At 34.1% G+C, this 19,004-nt stretch overlaps 1 protein-coding gene across 3 annotated transcripts in view; it reads right to left on the bottom strand.

The window, feature by feature from the left end:
* Positions 1–3,485: 3,485 nt before the first annotated feature.
* The window catches only part of ARHGAP5 (Rho GTPase activating protein 5), a 46,602-nt gene continuing 31,083 nt past the window's right edge, over positions 3,486–19,004 (bottom strand). For 2 of the 3 annotated variants that reach the window (XM_027878779.1, XM_027878780.1), the window contains 4 exons: positions 14,714–14,791; positions 13,660–13,791; positions 11,890–11,995; positions 3,486–7,268 (listed from right to left, as the gene is read on the bottom strand). In XM_027878779.1, coding sequence (XP_027734580.1) covers positions 6,938–7,268; positions 11,890–11,995; positions 13,660–13,791; positions 14,714–14,791 — 647 coding nt within the window. In that variant the 3' untranslated portion in view covers positions 3,486–6,937. Of the gene's footprint in view, positions 7,269–11,889; positions 11,996–13,659; positions 13,792–14,713; positions 14,792–19,004 lie in introns of those variants that run through there. The other variant, XM_027878781.1, reaches the window with a different exon arrangement.

The raw sequence follows: 19,004 nt of genomic DNA, 5'->3' as shown, positions 1-19,004 counted from the left end.
ACAATTCACTTACTCTGCCACAGTCAGCCTTCCAAATTATTCCAGCTGGATTCATACCTTCATATACTACTTCAATGCCTCCACTGAATGAACTGGGCATTTTACCTCGCGGTGTCACTATCATGCTACAAAAACACACCTCTGAGGTAACAGTTCAGCCTTCTCATTTTTCTTAGAAATAACATTTCTGGTGAAGAAGAAAGCAAGCAAAGTAACACTTAACAACCAGTACAAAAGAAAAATAGAGTTTGATTTCTACTTCCTCAGAAGCATTTCTGAGAGAAGTTTTGTATCCTGGTACATAAATCTGGACAGTTTTGAGGACATGTAAAGATGAAGAACTGCAGACCATGGTGGTAATACCACTGAAAACCATTTTAAAATATAAAACAACTAAACCCTTAGGGCAGTAGGATTCAGGAACAGGGATTCTGAGGAACAATTTAAAGCTTCTACATATGCTCCCAGTGCTTAGGTGTACCAAGTTTGGTTGAAGGCCACGTGACCCCTTCTGTGAGGCCAAAACTCCACATCACACAGAGGACTTTATGCCCCAAACTCTGCAAGAACAACACTAGCCCTTTAGGTTAAAGACAAGTGTATAGGGAAAAGCCTTCCCATCTCCTCCTCCCTTTTATGCTATCAGTGGAAGGCTTAAAATTACCCTACACACAGAATTCTAGCACAGAAACGAAGGCCAGCTGAGGTGAGCATCTTCACCTCACTGATGTACTTAAGAGGTCATATTTATCCTTCACCATTTTTATATGCTCTCCTAGCTGCTCTTTCCAGCATTCTTTCATAAAAAGCAGGTTAGAACATGGAATGGGTAGAATGGGTAGAATCCCAATATCTACCTGCTAGAAATGAGAAATCTCCAGACAGGACAAGTGCATCCCCAAAACAGCAGATGAGTGAGCAGAGGCAAGTGCAGACAAAGGGGACCAAAAAGTATTGTCAGAATTCCATTAGCTTCATGTAAGACCTGGGATGTTTTACAGTACAGAAGTAGTATGATCATGTTATATATTTTAAGTTTTGACTTTAGGTCAAAAAGAAGTACTAAGAGAAGAAAGAGTAAAGAAAGGGGTCATCTGTGGAATTTTCCAACTCTAACAGTTACATCAAAGACACAAAATTAGGCTTATTTGTGTCACCACACAGGATAACAGAATTAAACTAATGTTAGAGCTAGACAACTCACCAACAGCATATCAAAATTAGATACAATTGTTTACATTCATTTTTCCAAACTTAGCATTTAAATAGTAAGCAGTATTTACCTGTAGCAGGCTGACTCCCCTTAATATATTAAAACCCCTAGATCAATATCCGTTTCTTTACTAGGTTAAAAAAGCATGTGTATATACATACATACTTCAGTAATGGACCGTGGACATTTCATTTGTCATATTTATTTTATTTGCTATGTTCTATGTTTAATAATTTCATCTAAGTGTTTTAAGAGACACTTAGAGAGGTTCAAGAAACCTACCTCAAAAAAATAATGAACTTAGATGTTTCCTTCAGTCCCAACTTGTATGAGATAATTACGACCAAGTAAGGGCAGTCACTGCAGAAACTCAGGTCACACTGAGTCAAGTACCAAGGGTGGAGCCTTCAAAGGGAGACCACACTGCCTGCAATTTAATAGTGCAATTTGGGTTTTTTTCTATACGTTTCACCAATTGATTGCACTGTCAGTTAACTGATAACTTACCACTCTGCACATTTCCTACTTCAGTAAAATGCTGCAAAAACAATTCAGGAGCCCCCGACAACTCTCATCAGTGACAAAGCCGAGAACTGCAGGAATTGACGAGAAAAGCCACTTCGCCCTCCCTTCACTTCTTGAGTTGCAAAGCAGAAAAAATTGCAAGATGGATTGTGATACCATAATTCTGGGGAAAATACAAGCTACAGCTACACTACAGAAATCAGAGAGACTCGTTAACAGCCAAGGGTACTCTGCAAGTCAGTGCATCTAACCCTGAAGCAGGGTCGTAGCTAGAACTATCACCATGAGATCTTCCCATCCTTTCTTAACTCTAAAAGCTTCTTAGATGCCTTTTTTTATTATCACACTGTAAGACTGAAAAAAAACCAGTTACTGCACTGTAGGTATTCAGTGAAATTATTTAATTTTCTGTATTTTCTAAAATGCCAAATAAAAATCAGTAATGGATGCATTATTATTAGTGAAGTATATTAAATGTTATTCTGTAATATAAAGCACTAGAATGTTGGCTGTGCATCAATGACACTCAATTCAGCAACAAAAAAACCATGTCTAAACACACGTGCATTATATTCTATAAGGAAGATGAGAAACATATGGGCAAGTCATAAGATGCACCGGCTACACACTTTGAAAGAAATTCTCAATAAGGAAAGGAACTGTTCAGTTCCACTAGCTACAATGGCAGACCAACTTCATCCCTTCGGATTGCATGGAAATTATGAATTAGTTAAAGGAACAAATTTCACACAAGTGAACACTGATGTTACGCTTTGGTTCTCTGGGACAGCAACTCATCAGAAACTTGAGCCTGATCATGGCATTATACCTAAGTCAGATTTAGAANGTAATATAAAGCACTAGAATGTTGGCTGTGCATCAATGACACTCAATTCAGCAACAAAAAAACCATGTCTAAACACACGTGCATTATATTCTATAAGGAAGATGAGAAACATATGGGCAAGTCATAAGATGCACCGGCTATACACTTTGAAAGAAATTCTCAATAAGGAAAGGAACTGTTCAGTTCCACTAGCTACAATGGCAGACCAACTTCATCCCTTCGGATTGCATGGAAATTATGAATTAGTTAAAGGAACAAATTTCACACAAGTGAACACTGATGTTACGCTTTGGTTCTCTGGGACAGCAACTCATCAGAAACTTGAGCCTGATCATGGCATTATACCTAAGTCAGATTTAGAAGAGCTGCTTTTTGATACAGCAATCTAAACAATTTGTACTGAGAAAATTATATATAAGATGCATCCTATTTGAGATTAAAGTGCTCCAGTATCTGAATGTGTTATGATATATAATAAAACCTAAACAGTGTTCAGATTTGAAGGCTGTCAGGAAGCTTTTGCAGTTATTTCTGCATCAGTCATATGACTTAAGATGCTCTGGAAAAAAAACAAACTAAGCACAGATGTTGCAAGAACAAGACCTAAAACGAGTACTATTATCAAAGCTGGATTTGTCCCATATAGTTGGAAGAATTATGACCAATAATGTACAACTCTGAAAATTTAAAGGTGACCTTGAAGCCCAAAGTTTTTACTTCAGGTTTAAATATTCCATAGGAAAAAATAATTTTAGGAGACCCATGTGAAACACCCTCCCACCCGAGAAAGCCTTAAACACACAGCACTCAGTTTAGCAAGATTTACTGCTGAATTTAATTTCTGTGTCTGTGAAAGAGTGCTTTTGCCTTTAAAAATTTAGTAGGCAACTAAACTGAACATTATACACAGTAAGCATCTTAGTCTTTTATTCGTTGCATCTTTTATACAGAATAAGCTTCACTGATATTTAATTCACTGCAGTATCCTGCTGATGTAGCAATAAAAGATTACATTAAAACAAAGAACAAAATTTTGACTTGAAATTTTTTTAAAAGTGTGTAATTTTTGCAGTTGACAAACAGCATTACAAGTACTGAAAAAAACTGAAAGAAGCACATAAGCTATGGCCCATTTTTTTATCTCCAATTGATAGTTTTTCTATATTTGTCATAAATATTGGAAGCTAAGCTCCAGCAACTAAAAATAAACATACCTATAAATTCCTAGCAACCAGGATTCAAATAAGGGAGAAAACATACAACAACAACAAAGTTTCTTTTCACTTGAGTTGACATCTGCAATCTATTTACACTGTATAAGTTAAAATTCCACGCGATCATGAAGGGTAAAGAATTTTGAAATAACCTGTTAAGCACTACTTAAAATGGCACTGTTGTAACTCAGGTCTGGGATTTTAAAATTGCTAAAACAGTGAAAGACAATACACTGCAGTATGCCTATACCATTATAACATATAAAAGAAACTACTCCATAAAGTGTCATTGAGATGGCTCAATCAAAATAATATGCATTTGTATCTTTATCAAGATAGATATTACTGTAAAAATGCTCACATTAAAAAATATAGTTATTATTGTTCAGATTTTCATTAAAACTAGAAGGGACTACATGAGACAAAGTATGAGGAGTTTGTATATAATGACATGCTTCCTCATTTTATAGCACTAGTAAAAATAATAACAGAGAAAGCTCTATTATAAATCTTTAATAACCACAGTATAATTTCCTATTATCTTTTAAAAACTTTACTATGTGGGTGTATGTGCATGCATGTCTGCATAAACACACAAACACACACACACAAAATCAAAGTGTATATATTACACATACACACATATCCACGTTCCTGCATACAATGCCTGCATAATGCAAACAATATGCAGGGACTCTTCCATGTGACAATCACATGCCACATGCCATGCTTTCTTATTTCTCTTTTTATGTTTATCCAGTAAATGTAATAACACTTTCATATTTGGCCAAATGAAATTATTTAGCCATAACATCACACACCAGAAATGATACTGCAAACACTGCTGATCAACAGTTGAACGTGAAAGCTCACCATGAAATGGAATGTAAATTATTCTAAAAATTAGTATTCAAAGATTAGTTAAATATTGTGGCAAACAACTTGGAATTTATAGAAAGTTTAAAATGTAATTCACATTACAAAGACTGGAGATATTTTATAGATAGAACTTTTAAATATGGATATGACTGGCATTTATTTTTAAGCTTGCTTCTATTAGAAATAGACTTGTTTCCTGTACAGGTGATGCTTTGTCTATGCCATATACAGTAGAAAAATAAATTCTTTAGCAACCTAGAAATAGTTTATAAAACTCTTGAAGTTTCATTTTCTTCGCTAAACATGCCAAGAGTAGACTGAAAACTATAAATAAAAGCTATACAGACAACAGGTAAAGTAGAACAAGTTAAGAATACTACAATTTACAGGACAGACTTTATTGTACTATTAATTCCTGTGTGCTTTGTAATAGGAATAGGGTTGACTTTTCTTTTTTATGTTTTCTTAAAAAAGATAATTACTTGCAAGAATATAACACAATATCAAGATAATTTATAATATACATGTACTTCAAACAGCAGCCGGGTTTATGGTATCATAGTAATCTAGAATGATAATCAAAGTCATAATTAGAAGTACAATACCTAGGACATAAGTGGGAAAGGCAATTTTTATTTTTGGAAAATGGAGCAAATCAAACTCTTGAAAGCCTTAATTCTCAAAATCATCTATTTACTATAATACATACAAGAAGATCTTAAATCTTGTTATAAGTGAAGATTACAACAGTGACCATCATAAAGCTTTTTTTTTAAACTACACAAAACATTCTAGCAGCTGAATGAGCCACAACTTCCTTCTTTGCAGACCTAAAAAGGTACATTTTGAGCATGAAAGAAAAAAAGCTGCTATGAAAAGTCTCACAGGTAGTGTTTATCTATGGTCTCCCCTTTGCTACAATTTGTAACCTTCTAAATTTTTTATCACTATCAAAATATTTAACCAAAAGATTTGTTTAAATTAAGCAGCATTCTTTTACAGCAAAATTGGTACCAATATAAAAGTAAAATAAATGAAAAAAAAAAAGATAATTTAAAAATACAGAGGAAAAAAAAATCAGTCATTTGAAATTTTAGTACAACATACCACAGGAAAAAAATATGAATACAAGTTTATGTGATCTTATATATACACACTCCAAAGAGGTTAATTGTCAGTACCCAAAGTATTTATTGCTATGTATTAGCAATGCATTTTTGTATATCTTTAGAGGGTCACATAAAAATAGATTTAAAGAATAGATTAATTGAAGTCCTAGATTAAAACATTGTTTGGTTTAGAGAATTTTACTACAACAAAAGTCATGTTTATGTATGAAAAGTTATATAACCTTATATGAAAATGTCATGAGCTATTTTCTAAACACTACATGTATTCCCAAGTGGGAAAAATTAAAATATCTAAAATATATTAGATTAAGTTTACAAGACCATCAATGATCTTTTAAACATGCAGCTGTTTACAGAATTAACAGTTTTACAAAATGTTTAGTTCAGTAATGGAACATAAAGAAATAAGTAGGCAACATCAAAATTTTTGTACAATATTTGAAACTCACTTTTACAACAAGCATGTCCTTGGTATTGTGCTGTAAGAAATAATAAGCAAGTTCACCCACCCTTAAACTGTCCACAGGTTTACTTATAAGTAAAGATGGATGGTGAGGGATTGTAAAATTCTCAACAGTGCATTTTGCATTCTTCCATTAACCACCCTAAGCATACCATCACATAAGTAGCCAGGAGATTACAAAATAAACTATATCTGGGCTTTAGTTGTTTACACAGAACGCCTGAATGTGAAGAAAATTGCCAAAAATAGCATGTTAAATAACAAAAACCAGCCATAAAGCAGGCTGTAAGCATTGAATGTTTCATAAATGTAGTTTTTTTAAATCATTAAATTTCTATAGAAAAATTTTATTCACATTATCTTGTGACAAACTGTCACAGGAATGATATAGTGATTGCAATAAGGTATCATGCAGCAGCAGCTTTGTACTTAATAGTTATTTTTGCTTTTAAAAATTAAACCTCTCCAGTCATGCTTATCACATAGTTTTTTATCTGCAGTGTGTACAAATGAGGAACACAGTACGGGATGTAACAAAAAGATGTCCAATCAGCTGGATGGGAATTATTTTTCATAAATATGAAGTACATTACTGTATCCTGAAACATGCATGTCTACAGCTTGTCCTTACTGTCCAGCGCCAGGCTGCCTGCAATCATCTTCTGCCTATATGATACCAAGAGGGTCTGCTGGTAACTGTGACTGTATCAGCTGAGGCTGCAGGGGCGGCGGTAGCTGAAGGGGCACCATGGGCTCCACCATCTGCACTGGGTTGGAAGGTGGTGGCTGACACGCCACTGGGTTTGGTGCTTCTACAATCTCCCCGTTGTAAAAGAAAAACTGACATTGTTGAATGAAGGTCTCTATAACTGATTGGTGGATTTTGGTGGTAGAAAGAAACTCTCTGTTTTCAAAATCAGGTCTCATCAATGTAGGCCAGAAACAAATCGATAAGTTATCAGCAGTCATAAAGTTGGTCTTATATTGTTGACTAACCCTGAAATGAGAATGACATGCACAGAGTAAATTAAAACCAGTATGCAATCAATTAGAAATATTTTCATAGCTCTCCTAACTTTAGGCATTATTACTAAATCTCAAGATTTTTGTTGCTTTTTTCCAGCAATCCATTGAAAGAAGTGCCTTTGAATTTTTAAGTGATTATGCAGAAGAAAATTTAGAAACCATGACATTACCAGATTTGGACAGTTAACTTATATAAATCTTAAGCAGCTTTTAGTCAAGAAAACAATTCAACATTCCACCAGCATTTTGAAGGACAATAAGAAACAAACTGAAACAGGTTCTTCACTCATGATCTAAATTCATTATTGCAATACAATTACAAAAAAACCAAAAACACCTCAAAAGAACAACAAACCACCTTGTTACCAAATTTATCATCTACAAGTAAATGCCTCCTCAGGAAAAATAAAAGGCTTTTCACAGTAATAGGCCAGAGAGAGCCACGACATTTTGTTTTCTAAAAGTACTCTTCATTCTAAACTGACATCGCAATTTTATCTAGAAGAAATTACTGAGAGATACATGAAAAATCAGGTCTTAAAAGATCTGACAAACACCTAAGATATGCACTCAGCTGGGAACATGCAATTCATATATTACAGTAAACATCACAAAGGTAACCAAGCTACTGTTGTCCTGTAGAAATAGATGGAAAATAAAACTTCAGAAATTTGTCAGTTACAATTTTGAGGATTAACAAGAGCAGTCCACAAGAATTTCTGACAGCTGGCTGTAGTCCATAGATTCAAAAGCTGTGAAAACCATAGTAAACACTAGAATTAATGCTATAAGAAAATTTACATGCATTTGCAATACATGTATAATGGTAACTGTAAAGGGTAGACTTCCATTTTATCATGTGCGTTACTTATTCCAAATAGTGTGAAGGTACACAAATACTGCCTCTCAATCTGTTTTGAGTAAGTTTAGTCCAAAGGATATTTCTGAGTGACAGTAATATTCATAAAAGAAAAATAACTATATTTTAACTTCATTTACAGATTAAAGAATAAATGTAAGCTTACATTTACAAAAACAGAAACACAAGCTTACATTTTGCTTAGTATTACTGTTAACATGCTGTATCTACATAATCATTAGATCCAATAAATGAAGCAGTGGGAACTTATGGTTAGAGGAGAGAAAAAAACAAGGGCATTGCACCTCTTCCCCAGTAACAGAACACAACTAGATTAAACAAAAGACCAATTGACTGCATTCTCTCCTGTGCTTCATTTTACCTTTATACTTTCTAAGAGTAAACAAAAACCTACCAACCTGTATGTTGTCTCCTATAAAACTTTCTCAAACTACTTTAGAATCTTAGTGCTTAGCAAATGCCCATTTACCACTTTCTAAGTCCACCCAAAATGAAAAATGAAGAATCTGTTTCTCTTGAGCCTGTCTACTTCTTGCACTGCAAAGTCTCAGAAGCTTCAGGCTGTAAACCTGCTCCATGATCAGACTTTAAAAGCTATACACCTATATTTTTCCTGACTTCAGAGGCATATTATGGCATATTAGCCCTTATGTATAAAGGCACTCATTATCAAAGAACAATATAAACCACAACCAGTATCAAAACAAGGCAGTGTCAATACAACATTATCCTGTTAAACTCCAGTCTTAAAAGCTCAGTTCTGCATAGTCAGTAAATCAACCACAACTGGAGAGCTGGAATGCTCTGAAAAGTGTCTACAACACTAATGAAAAATTCATCTCACTATTGCCATTATTGAATTCTCATTATTGAATTCTCATGGTTATTCTCATATAAATATGATGTGAATAATACTTGTATTTTTTATTTCAACAACTAGGTTCTATGCTTGTGGATACACCAAAATATCAATCACCAACCACTATTAACTATACAACAGTAGCACATTTTTACTCTAACGACATGTAAAAACAAAGCATCGAAAACATTAGCTTGTGATGAGAATTCTTCCATCATGCAGAAGACTGCTTTACCTAATATAATGAACAATTCATTTGACAAACATTTCCCTTTTAATTATACACCAGCAGTAATTTCCCACAAATTAATTTCCTGAAAATGAATATAGACTGTCAAGAATTTAGCTACAAGTTCCTTTTAAGATCCTGTACCCAGCTGTACCTCTTTCTATATATGCAATTTTCTTTTCAACAAGAAAAGCAGTTTTCTTGTCGAATTGAATGCAACTACCTGATACTGCAAATAAGACAAGACTAAGAAAAGATTATTTTGTTACTAGCAACCTGCTAAGTAAGTCAGTCACCACTAATAGAGAGTGGACCAGACTTGAAAGCAAAGGCCAATGTACATCACTTATCTCCAGTACATCTCCAGAAAGTTCCCATGATGAATGTGCTTCATTTGTTTGTAGCTATGCATGTATTAGAACCTATTCAGGAATTTTTTAAATTATGTTCAGATCTTTTACTTGCAGCAATCCAGGTACTTGACACTGTACATTTAGCTATGCTATGCAAATAGGTGATCAGATGAAGACTTCTGACCATTCAGAGACTGCCCTTCTTCCACAAAAATTTCTATCAGGCTAATTAAAAATTAACAAAGCATTTCTAATAACTGTGTCAAGTCTGAGATGTTTAGTTTTACTTCAGATACATGCAAGCACATCTTACAATTCTGTAATACGGATATTTGTTCAATGATATGATTTTATCTATTTTAGGACTGAATATGTATTTCACAAGACTGCAATGGAAAAATTGATCCATTTCCCTGCAAAGGAAAATGGACAACTTTTATTAAGTGAATTGTATATGTGACAGAAAGAAGTGTAAAAGTAAGTATCTAAATTCTAAAAGCTCTCATACATTTAGTGAAAAGGGAAGACTTCTTCTGAATTGCAACAGAGATTACCTACATTCTCCCTGTTGACTGAATAGGAAAGTTAAAAGCTCTTATTTCTACCCCATATTACATGCCCAGTTAGATCATTACAAATACCTACAAAGACACAAACACATGGACAGTATTCCAGAACAATTAAATGTCATGAATACACACAGACACACATATATAGTTATACACACAAAGTTGCCTGGCTGAAAAGTACCACTGCAGAGAAGCACCAGAAATTCCTGGTGGACCAACTGAGCATAAGTCAGCAAGGTGACCATGTAGTAAAGAAGGTCAACAGCATCCTAAGCTGCACTAGGAGTGCTGCCAGCAGGTCTAGGGGGGAGATCTTTCCCCTCTATTCAGCACTGTAAAGGCCACATCTGGGATTCAGCTCTGGGCTCTCCAGCACAACAGACATGGACACACTGGAGCTCAGTGATGGGACACAAGGAACATTTAAGAGAGCAAGGATCTCGCAAACAAGGAAAAGCTGAGAATGTTAAGATTGCTTAGCCTGGAAAAGCTCAGTGGAAGTTTTTTTTTAAATAAGGTTTATTTTTATTAAGGTTTTAAACATTCAATAGGAAGGTGTAAAGAAGATGGATTGAGATTCTTCTGAACAGTGTCCAGTGACAGGACAAAAGGCAACAGGCACAAATACACACAGGAAATTAATTCTCTCTGAGCAAAAGAAAACACGTCTTTACTGTGAGGGTGACTGAGCACTGGCATGGGTTGCCCAAAGAGATTGTGGAGTCTCCTCCACAATCTCACTCCCTGGAGATATTGAAAACCTAACTGGACACCATCCTGGACAACCTGTTCTAGTTGACTCCGTCAAAGCAACGGGGTTGAACTAATCAATCTCCAAAGACCCATATAATCTCAACAACTGGGAGTCTGTTTAAAAATGCAGAAAAAATATCACAAGCTAATCTTTAAGTGACAGATTAGTGGATAATGAATTTTTACATTAAAAAAAATTACTTTAGCTTTTGCTTTTTTTTTTAATAATATAGCTAACAATCTCATTCAGTGGATTTCAGAGAATAATTCAATTTTAGCTGAAGAAGCATGAGAAAGCTGGTGTTTTTCTCTCTTTTTTATGACTGAATATTGTACACTTAAAGGTCAGATTATGAGGTAATAGACATCTATTTTTTTAAGTAAATATGCAAATAATTTTTAAAGATAAAAACATTAAATTTCCATGCAAGAGACAAAATTTAAGAAGCAAGTGTAACCAATTTACTGTTGCTTATATCTTTATTCTAGATTTTACTTATTCAGCACATGTTTTGAGCCCTACATTTTATATTTTGATTTAAGCTAGCCCTGTTTTGGGAGCAGGGGAAGGGTGTTTAGGTCAAATGACTCAAATCGCTTAAAACCTAGATTAGTCTGCTATTGCTTCCTGGAGGGGAGGATCTGTAATAGCTTTAATTAGGTGCATAGTTAATTTTAGGTGCAGTTATTCTTTCAAGCTTTTTTAATGTTACGTACACTGACCGTTCTTATAATTTTACAGCAGCAATGATGCCAGATATACATCCATAAAATGTGAAAAACAAATACACAAGGCTTTACTAATCAACCTCTAGCTTCTTTTTCCACATTTATACTAAACAATGAGCAATGCAGCATGAAATTTTCAATTCTAGTAGTCAACTCACTGTGGCAAACACAATTCTTTTTACAATTGATACAACTTAAACAAAATAGAAAAATACTAAACCTGTTTAGATGTGTTATTATGTATCTGAAGACATCATAGTTCACTGGGTGGAATTTCTTCACAATTTCCTTTAATTCATGTAGCCGTTCTGTCTTATCCACGATTTCTATAGAAATAAGTGACATTTTCTGACACATCTAGAAAGACATACTGAATAAAATGTTGCTTAGTTTTTTTCATAGTATAATAGTATAGACACCCACAGAGAAATATCAAGTTAGAAAATTTTTGATAAAATTCCTATTTGCATAAAGTAACTTTTTCATTATAGATGTTAACTACCTAAGCACAAAAATATTTTTCTGAATTTAAGCAGAATTATTTATCTGTGTTCAACAGCAAGGAATCACTTGATTAGCTTACTGTTCGCTTGTAGAATAACAATGTGACAGGGTCATTTCTTGTTAAGAGTTTTCTCTGCTTGCAAAATGTTATGACAGAAAGACCTTCACATGAACTTTGAATATCTTAAGCTTCTCAAGTATTCAAATAATAAAAAAATTACATATAAGGCTGGTGCAGCTATTTTAAATATACTGTTTAAAGAACAGGGATTTTGCGCAGGTCTAAGGGACATAATCCATGCTTCAAAGAGGAAATAAGCAACATTTAAGAAAGGAATACCAAATAAAATAACAGTTTCATTTAAAAAAATCCCACAACTAATGCTGCTGATAAAACTCTTGTGAAAAATACCATAAAGGATTGTGGAACCATACATTCTACGGAACATACTTCTAGTCCATGATGATTCATACAATAAAAAGGAATACAAGTTTACCTCTATTACTTGACTGCACTGCTAAAAAGAACCTCCATCTACCCTACTTCCATAGGAAAAAAATGCTAAATATAGTCCAGTATATACCAAATATAAGTTTTAAGTAGTATTAATGGCATTTTAAAGTCCACTTAAATCCTAAGCTATTTAATGTTTTGAGTGTAATTTAGCTTTTATACTTTTAAGAAAAAATAAAACCAAACTAATTACATTAAACAAGCAATATGCCTGAAAAGTACAGCACACACATATAGGTACCTACAAATATCATCAGAAAATACAATTTCTAATGGTCTATATATTAATCAAGTCCAGGCCCAAGCCTTAGGCTTACATTAGTGTTTTCATGTTTTGAACAAAAAATACTTAGGAATAATATATGTCACAGCTGAACCCTGCAAAAAAGTGTAGTGGACTTTTTCTGAAACAGCTTGCTGCCAATACAAGAGAGACACTCCTAATTTAAAAGTAGAGAATGATTTAGTCATCTACTCTGAAGTGTTTGAAAAATGTCTGTAAGGCAAACAAAACTAAATATCTCATAAGAGTTCAAAAAAATTCTGAAGAGAATTAGAGAAATACCATAATATCCCATAGATATGTCTGATTTCTAAAGCCTACTCTGAATGTAAGACTTTACAGATTCAAGGCTTTTTTCCCCATTAACAACTGCAAATCCACTCCAAGAGATTTCATCCTTTTCAGCACTAACAGAAAATGGAAAAAAGTAAATTTCTACCAATTAAATTAAATATTAAGCCATAACTTTTTTTTAAAAAAAGCTTAAAAAAACTTATTTTTTTTAAAAAGCATTACATTTATTTCATCATATAGTTATTACTTTTAAAGAATATTTAAAAGTGTACATGTCTCAGCCATTTTAAAAATATTCAGTGTAGATAGTACTTTCAACCTACCATGAAGTAAAAATAGCAATAAGGGCAATGAAAATAACACTATTAAATCAAGAAAAGGTTGTTTATACTTACTTGATGTTTCTAACAACTCTTGATGCAAAGAGTAAGGAACTAATGGATCTGGCAGATCTGCAAAAAACGCTTTAAGAGCCCCAGCCACTGCATTCACTGTTACTCCCATTGACTCTAGGCTGATATTATGATCTGCAAAAGAAAAATGAAACAGCAGTGTAAGTAAAACCTACCACTATCATTCCTTACAGTATTTTATGAAAACAAGAATTTATTCAAACACTGAAAACTAACATTTTGCCAAACGGTTGTTAAAAAATACAGTGACAGTATAACAGAACAGCAGAAGATCAGAAAAATGAGGTCATCTGTTTCTCCATGAAGACTTAACTGTTTTTGTCTTTGTCATTGACTGGTTTCCGATTCATCAATTTTGTCCAGTAATGGGTTTTAAATTCCATTTCCCAAAATGTCATCAAACAGCAAAGTCAGGCATAAAAAAAGAGGATTTTTATTTTCCTTAATATCTACAAGGAATTTTACTATTTTTCAGAGCCTCAACTTCATGATTAATATCCAAGAACTCTTAACAAATGTTTTCATTTTGAAATATAAACACAAAGTGAACAGCCTAACCTATCAATCATATTTCATTATATTTTATAATGATAAAGACTGTGGTAGAAACCATCAAGACTTAATTGTTAATCCATATTATTCAAGAAGCCTTTCAATAAAATAAGTATCAAGAATTACTATTTGTGGGGGATAAGAAAGATAAGCCAAAGTGAATACCCTAACATCCAGGACTGATGAACTGTTAACACAAGGAAAAGCTAGGACCTCATCTAAACTCTTTCAAACACTAAAATACCACCTACAAAACACTTTAACAGCACTTAAACCAGCTGCAACAAGATTTCATCCCCATTTAGTGTTTACTCAGAGCTTCACTGGTAATAACCTGGACTATACCAATACAACCTACCAGAACATTAACTACTCAGTGCTACAAAGGTTGGTTTGAAAGTGCAATCTTTTTATACTTCATTGTGATAACTCCATAGAGAATTCAAATTCTGTTTTGGTTTTAAATAATAAAATCTGTGATTACCTTGATCAAATTGCTTTTGAATGTTGTCTTGATCTGTTTTATTCCCACTAACACGGTACAGGCCTTCAGTACATAATCCTTAGAAGAGGAAGAAAAATAAATATTAAAAAGCAAGTTTATATACTATGAAGCAAAAGAGAATCTAACTTCTTATTCAGAAACCAAAAGTAAGAACACAAATCTTTAGTGCCTAAAAAGTAAACGTGTTCACAGTTATAGCGATATAGAACTACCAAAATACCAGTTGTCTATTATAGAGTCCACTATCCCATTTCATGAGAACTGGAGGGAATTACATTGTAGGATAACAAGAACTTGATTGAAGGCATTTGTGGAATGATTTACTCAAAATTATTCTCTTATTGATCTCTACTAGACTGTTGTTATTTGCACATTTTTTTTTTTTTTTTAATAATCAAAACCCTACATTCTGTGGTACCCACAACATTTATGTTTCTAAAAACCGTCTTCACATTCTGGGCTTCAACTTACTACGGTGAGCAATAACACACTACAAATACTCTGCCAAAAATGTATCAGGTATTTGTAACTCACTCCTGATCTTTTAATTTCACGGTGTAACACACTCCTGTATAGGACAAGAACTTAATCTTCCAACATGCTTTCCCTTTTACCATTTATATTTTATAAACTTTGAATCCATTTTTCTTCACTTCTTATCTAAGATAAATTATCATTTACAAGGCTTTCTTCAAGGGGTAGGGAAGAGAAGAAAGGGAGAAGGGTGTTAGGAAGCAGAGGCTCTCCATGCTTCTCATTACTACTTTGACTATGCATTACAGAGTCATCATAATTCCAGCAGCCATTCCACATAAACATCCAACAGTATACTTTTATTATGCACATGCACACATGCACGAACTTGCTCTCTCCACTACTGTGATTATGCTTCCTATCACGTTGCTACCTTTTTTGCCCACAGCTACTCAGTGAATGAAAATGTCCATCCTGATAATCATACCGTTACTCAAGATCTTTTTCTTTGTTAATTTAGAACCCATTAAGGAGTATCAGCAGTTTACAGTTCCATAATTCTTCAGGTTACCTTCACGGGTGCAAAATTATCTATATGCTAGATCTCCATAACAGTATATGGTTTTATCAAAAAAATTCCAAGGTTTCAGAGTTTTATGAAATCTCTTGGCTTTTTACTATCACAGGCCAATAACTGAATTGGCCTGTGTTATGTATTGATCACTATGAATTATCAGATCAATACACGACTCCTCTGTCACACCACAGTCCACCAGTGTGCCTTTTAAGTTACCAAGAAACATTAAGAATCCTGTTACAATGTTCAAAGTACAGAAAGCACTTGAGTGCTTCATACAGCTGGGAAATTTATAACAATTCATACCAACTCTTCTAACTCATTTTACTCTTCTTAATGCCTTTACAATTCACATGTCTCTTTACTGGCTGCATCAAGGCTATTTTAGCAAGCATTTCTTCAATAAACTTTTACATCTATCACTTAGTTTTCCAAATCCACAGTCCAGAGTCTTCCTTCGGTAAATATACACCTAAACAGTCCTTTCAAAAAAACCTGAGCCTTGTTCCCTGATATCCTCAAAAAGCACCAGAATATATAATTTGGCATCACAGGGCAAAAAGTGGTTTCAATAATTCAATAGTTTCCACATCTGAAAGGGGTTTCAAACCCATCTTTAAAAAAACGCCCCAAATGTGCTAGTGCGATCACAGGCAGAAACACTTTCACTCCTTTTCCAGAAGCTGTAAATAAATAAAAAAAAAATCACTGGCAGATAAGAACAATCTAGGATCAAGATTCTCTTTGTTAAGTATGAGAGAATTCTCAGTTGGAGACCCTACAGCCCCAGGGTATTCTGCGTTTTATCCAACTACTATTCAGTTTCTTTCAGCACAAAAGGAATTGAATGTGCTGCATTAGCAGTTTGTGAGAAGTCTGACACAGTCACTGTTTAGTCGGAGTGTATAAACCTTGAATACTTGAACTGGGCTGCTCTGGAGACCGATGCTCTAGTGCAGTATCTGGGCTACAGCTCTGAGAACACAGAAGGACAACCTACAGTACTTCAGAAAATTTTCAGGTTAAAAAAGGAGATTAATTTAGGCAAATTCCAAAAATAGCAACACCCTGCAATTCTGGACTCAGCTAACTAAATTTGTCTTTTGAATTCCTCAAGCAAAAATTTTTCTTACTTGTGTATATTCTAGAAAGTAACACTTCATGAAACAGTTGGTCAACTGTCACTACACAGTTTCTCTAAGGCACAAAAGGAGACAAGTTTGATCTGCTCATGTGCATACACACAACCAGAAATCATAAAGTATTATTTTTTAAGTAATGCTTCAATTCTCTGTTGCTTTCTATTATCCAACCACATCTCTCCAATGCTTTTTACCTCAAGATCTTCATCACATATTAGACATTTCAGTTCACTAGTTTTAGCGTTTAAACTCTTGCATATCTATACTATATATCTATAATGAGACAGAGCATACAACTTTTTTTTCTGACAGCTTTTTAAAAAATTGGTTCGTTCATCTGCAAACAAGTTGATTTTTCAGAATTCTTATCTATGTTCTTATCCTGCTTCCATTCTGTTCCAGCTGTAATTTTCAACATATCCTTATTGAACACAATGGCTGCTGTAATATTATGTATCAGAATCATCTGATTCATTGGTTTCTCTGTCCTGTTAGCTTTACAACACCTCTAAGTTTAAATAATTAGCTCCTCCTTACTTCACGCCACAATAGTCTATATTTACTTCAAGACAGAGCACATCTCCTTTGCCTAGACTATTCTTTGCCTAAAGTACTTCCTAGTGCCTAACAAATTCTCTTCTTGCACCTCCTTTTTTGCTGCCAGTTGTGACCAGGGTTCCAGCCTACCTAACGAACTTCACCACATGAGGTTCAAAGCATTTAGAAGAAAATGAGCAAGGTGGATCTCCACCTATATGCATAATTAGTTTGTAGGACACTTCCACTCTTAGGCACCAACATATTTTCACAACTTTTCTATTCTGAGAAAGACTGAACCAAATTAAAACTAGTATTCAAACTGTGTGTACAGAATGGAATTATGTAATAGCATGATTATTTCCCCCCATAACACTCACTCTCAACTTTTTTATTTTTTCCTTGCATGATAGCAAGTACAGAGAGGTTAAGTTTTCACACAGCAGTCTATGATGATCTCAAAGCCTTTTCCCAAGCGACAACAGGTATATTAACATGTAGACTGCTGAAAAATCAGTGCCTGATAACAATATCCACAGCCAGGTTCTTCTATCATGTTCTATGTTTCTGAATACATGCAACCTAATCACAGCAAGTCGCTCTCCCCAGTTCAGTTCCTTCCTCTACAGTAGCCCATGGAATGTTTCAGGACTCATTCTCCACTACTATAGCTGAGACTATTATTCCCACACTCACCTTTGTAAATTCTGTAATCTATATAATTCTCCAATTTTATTCCACAGATTGACCTTTTCAACCCCTACGCTACAACACAAGACTAAAGGAATTGCCACTTTATTGATCCAAAACAGTAATTTCTATGTACACCTAGAATGTAGAGCAAAGAATTCAAACTCTTTACGTAAGAATCTAGCACTAGCTTTACTTACATAAAATACATTCAAAATTCTACATGCGTTATCTACATATACCAACATTGATATTTAAAGACCCAAGACATTCAATTCACATACACTGAAAACCAGAACCAAAAATAAGTGTCTTACTGCTTCTTGTAATGATCGTTTATAGCATGTTGAAATGTTCAATAAACAGTCAGTAGAGTAAAAAATAAGCAGTCCTTATAGAAAGACTAATATAATAGGAAGCTCTCCAAAGCTGAATTAACATTTCTATAATTTACACTAACCAATTATTAAACAAGGTATCAATCACTTTATGAAGTGCACTCAACCACTTATTTCATGACTTGTTCATTTCCAAAGAAGAATACAATACTTCAATTAATATAACATTACAAACATGCCTAGGAAAAGGTAGGTGCATTCTTTGCTTCATTAAAAATGGTGACACCTGAAGATACTCTAATTTTCCTTACATATATCTGTTTGGTCACTTCAGGCCTGGAGAAAGCTAAGGGAATAAGTAGAGCAGCTAAGTAACTGTACACACTCTGCAAAAGATATTGCCATCTTGGTCCTATCTGCATGGTTTAGGAATTATTTTTATAATTCCTATGATGTTTCCTTTGAAGAGATACCTTAATTAGAAATACAGCTCAAGTGCACAACATGTGTTT

This window comes from Empidonax traillii, unplaced genomic scaffold (genome assembly GCF_003031625.1).
Source record: "Empidonax traillii isolate 1590-97213 ecotype Southwest subspecies unplaced genomic scaffold, ASM303162v1 scaffold45:size3623477, whole genome shotgun sequence".
Classification (NCBI taxonomy): domain Eukaryota; kingdom Metazoa; phylum Chordata; class Aves; order Passeriformes; family Tyrannidae; genus Empidonax; species Empidonax traillii.
Note: the sequence above shows the minus strand (reverse complement) of the source record. Positions and strands in the feature narration are given on the sequence as shown.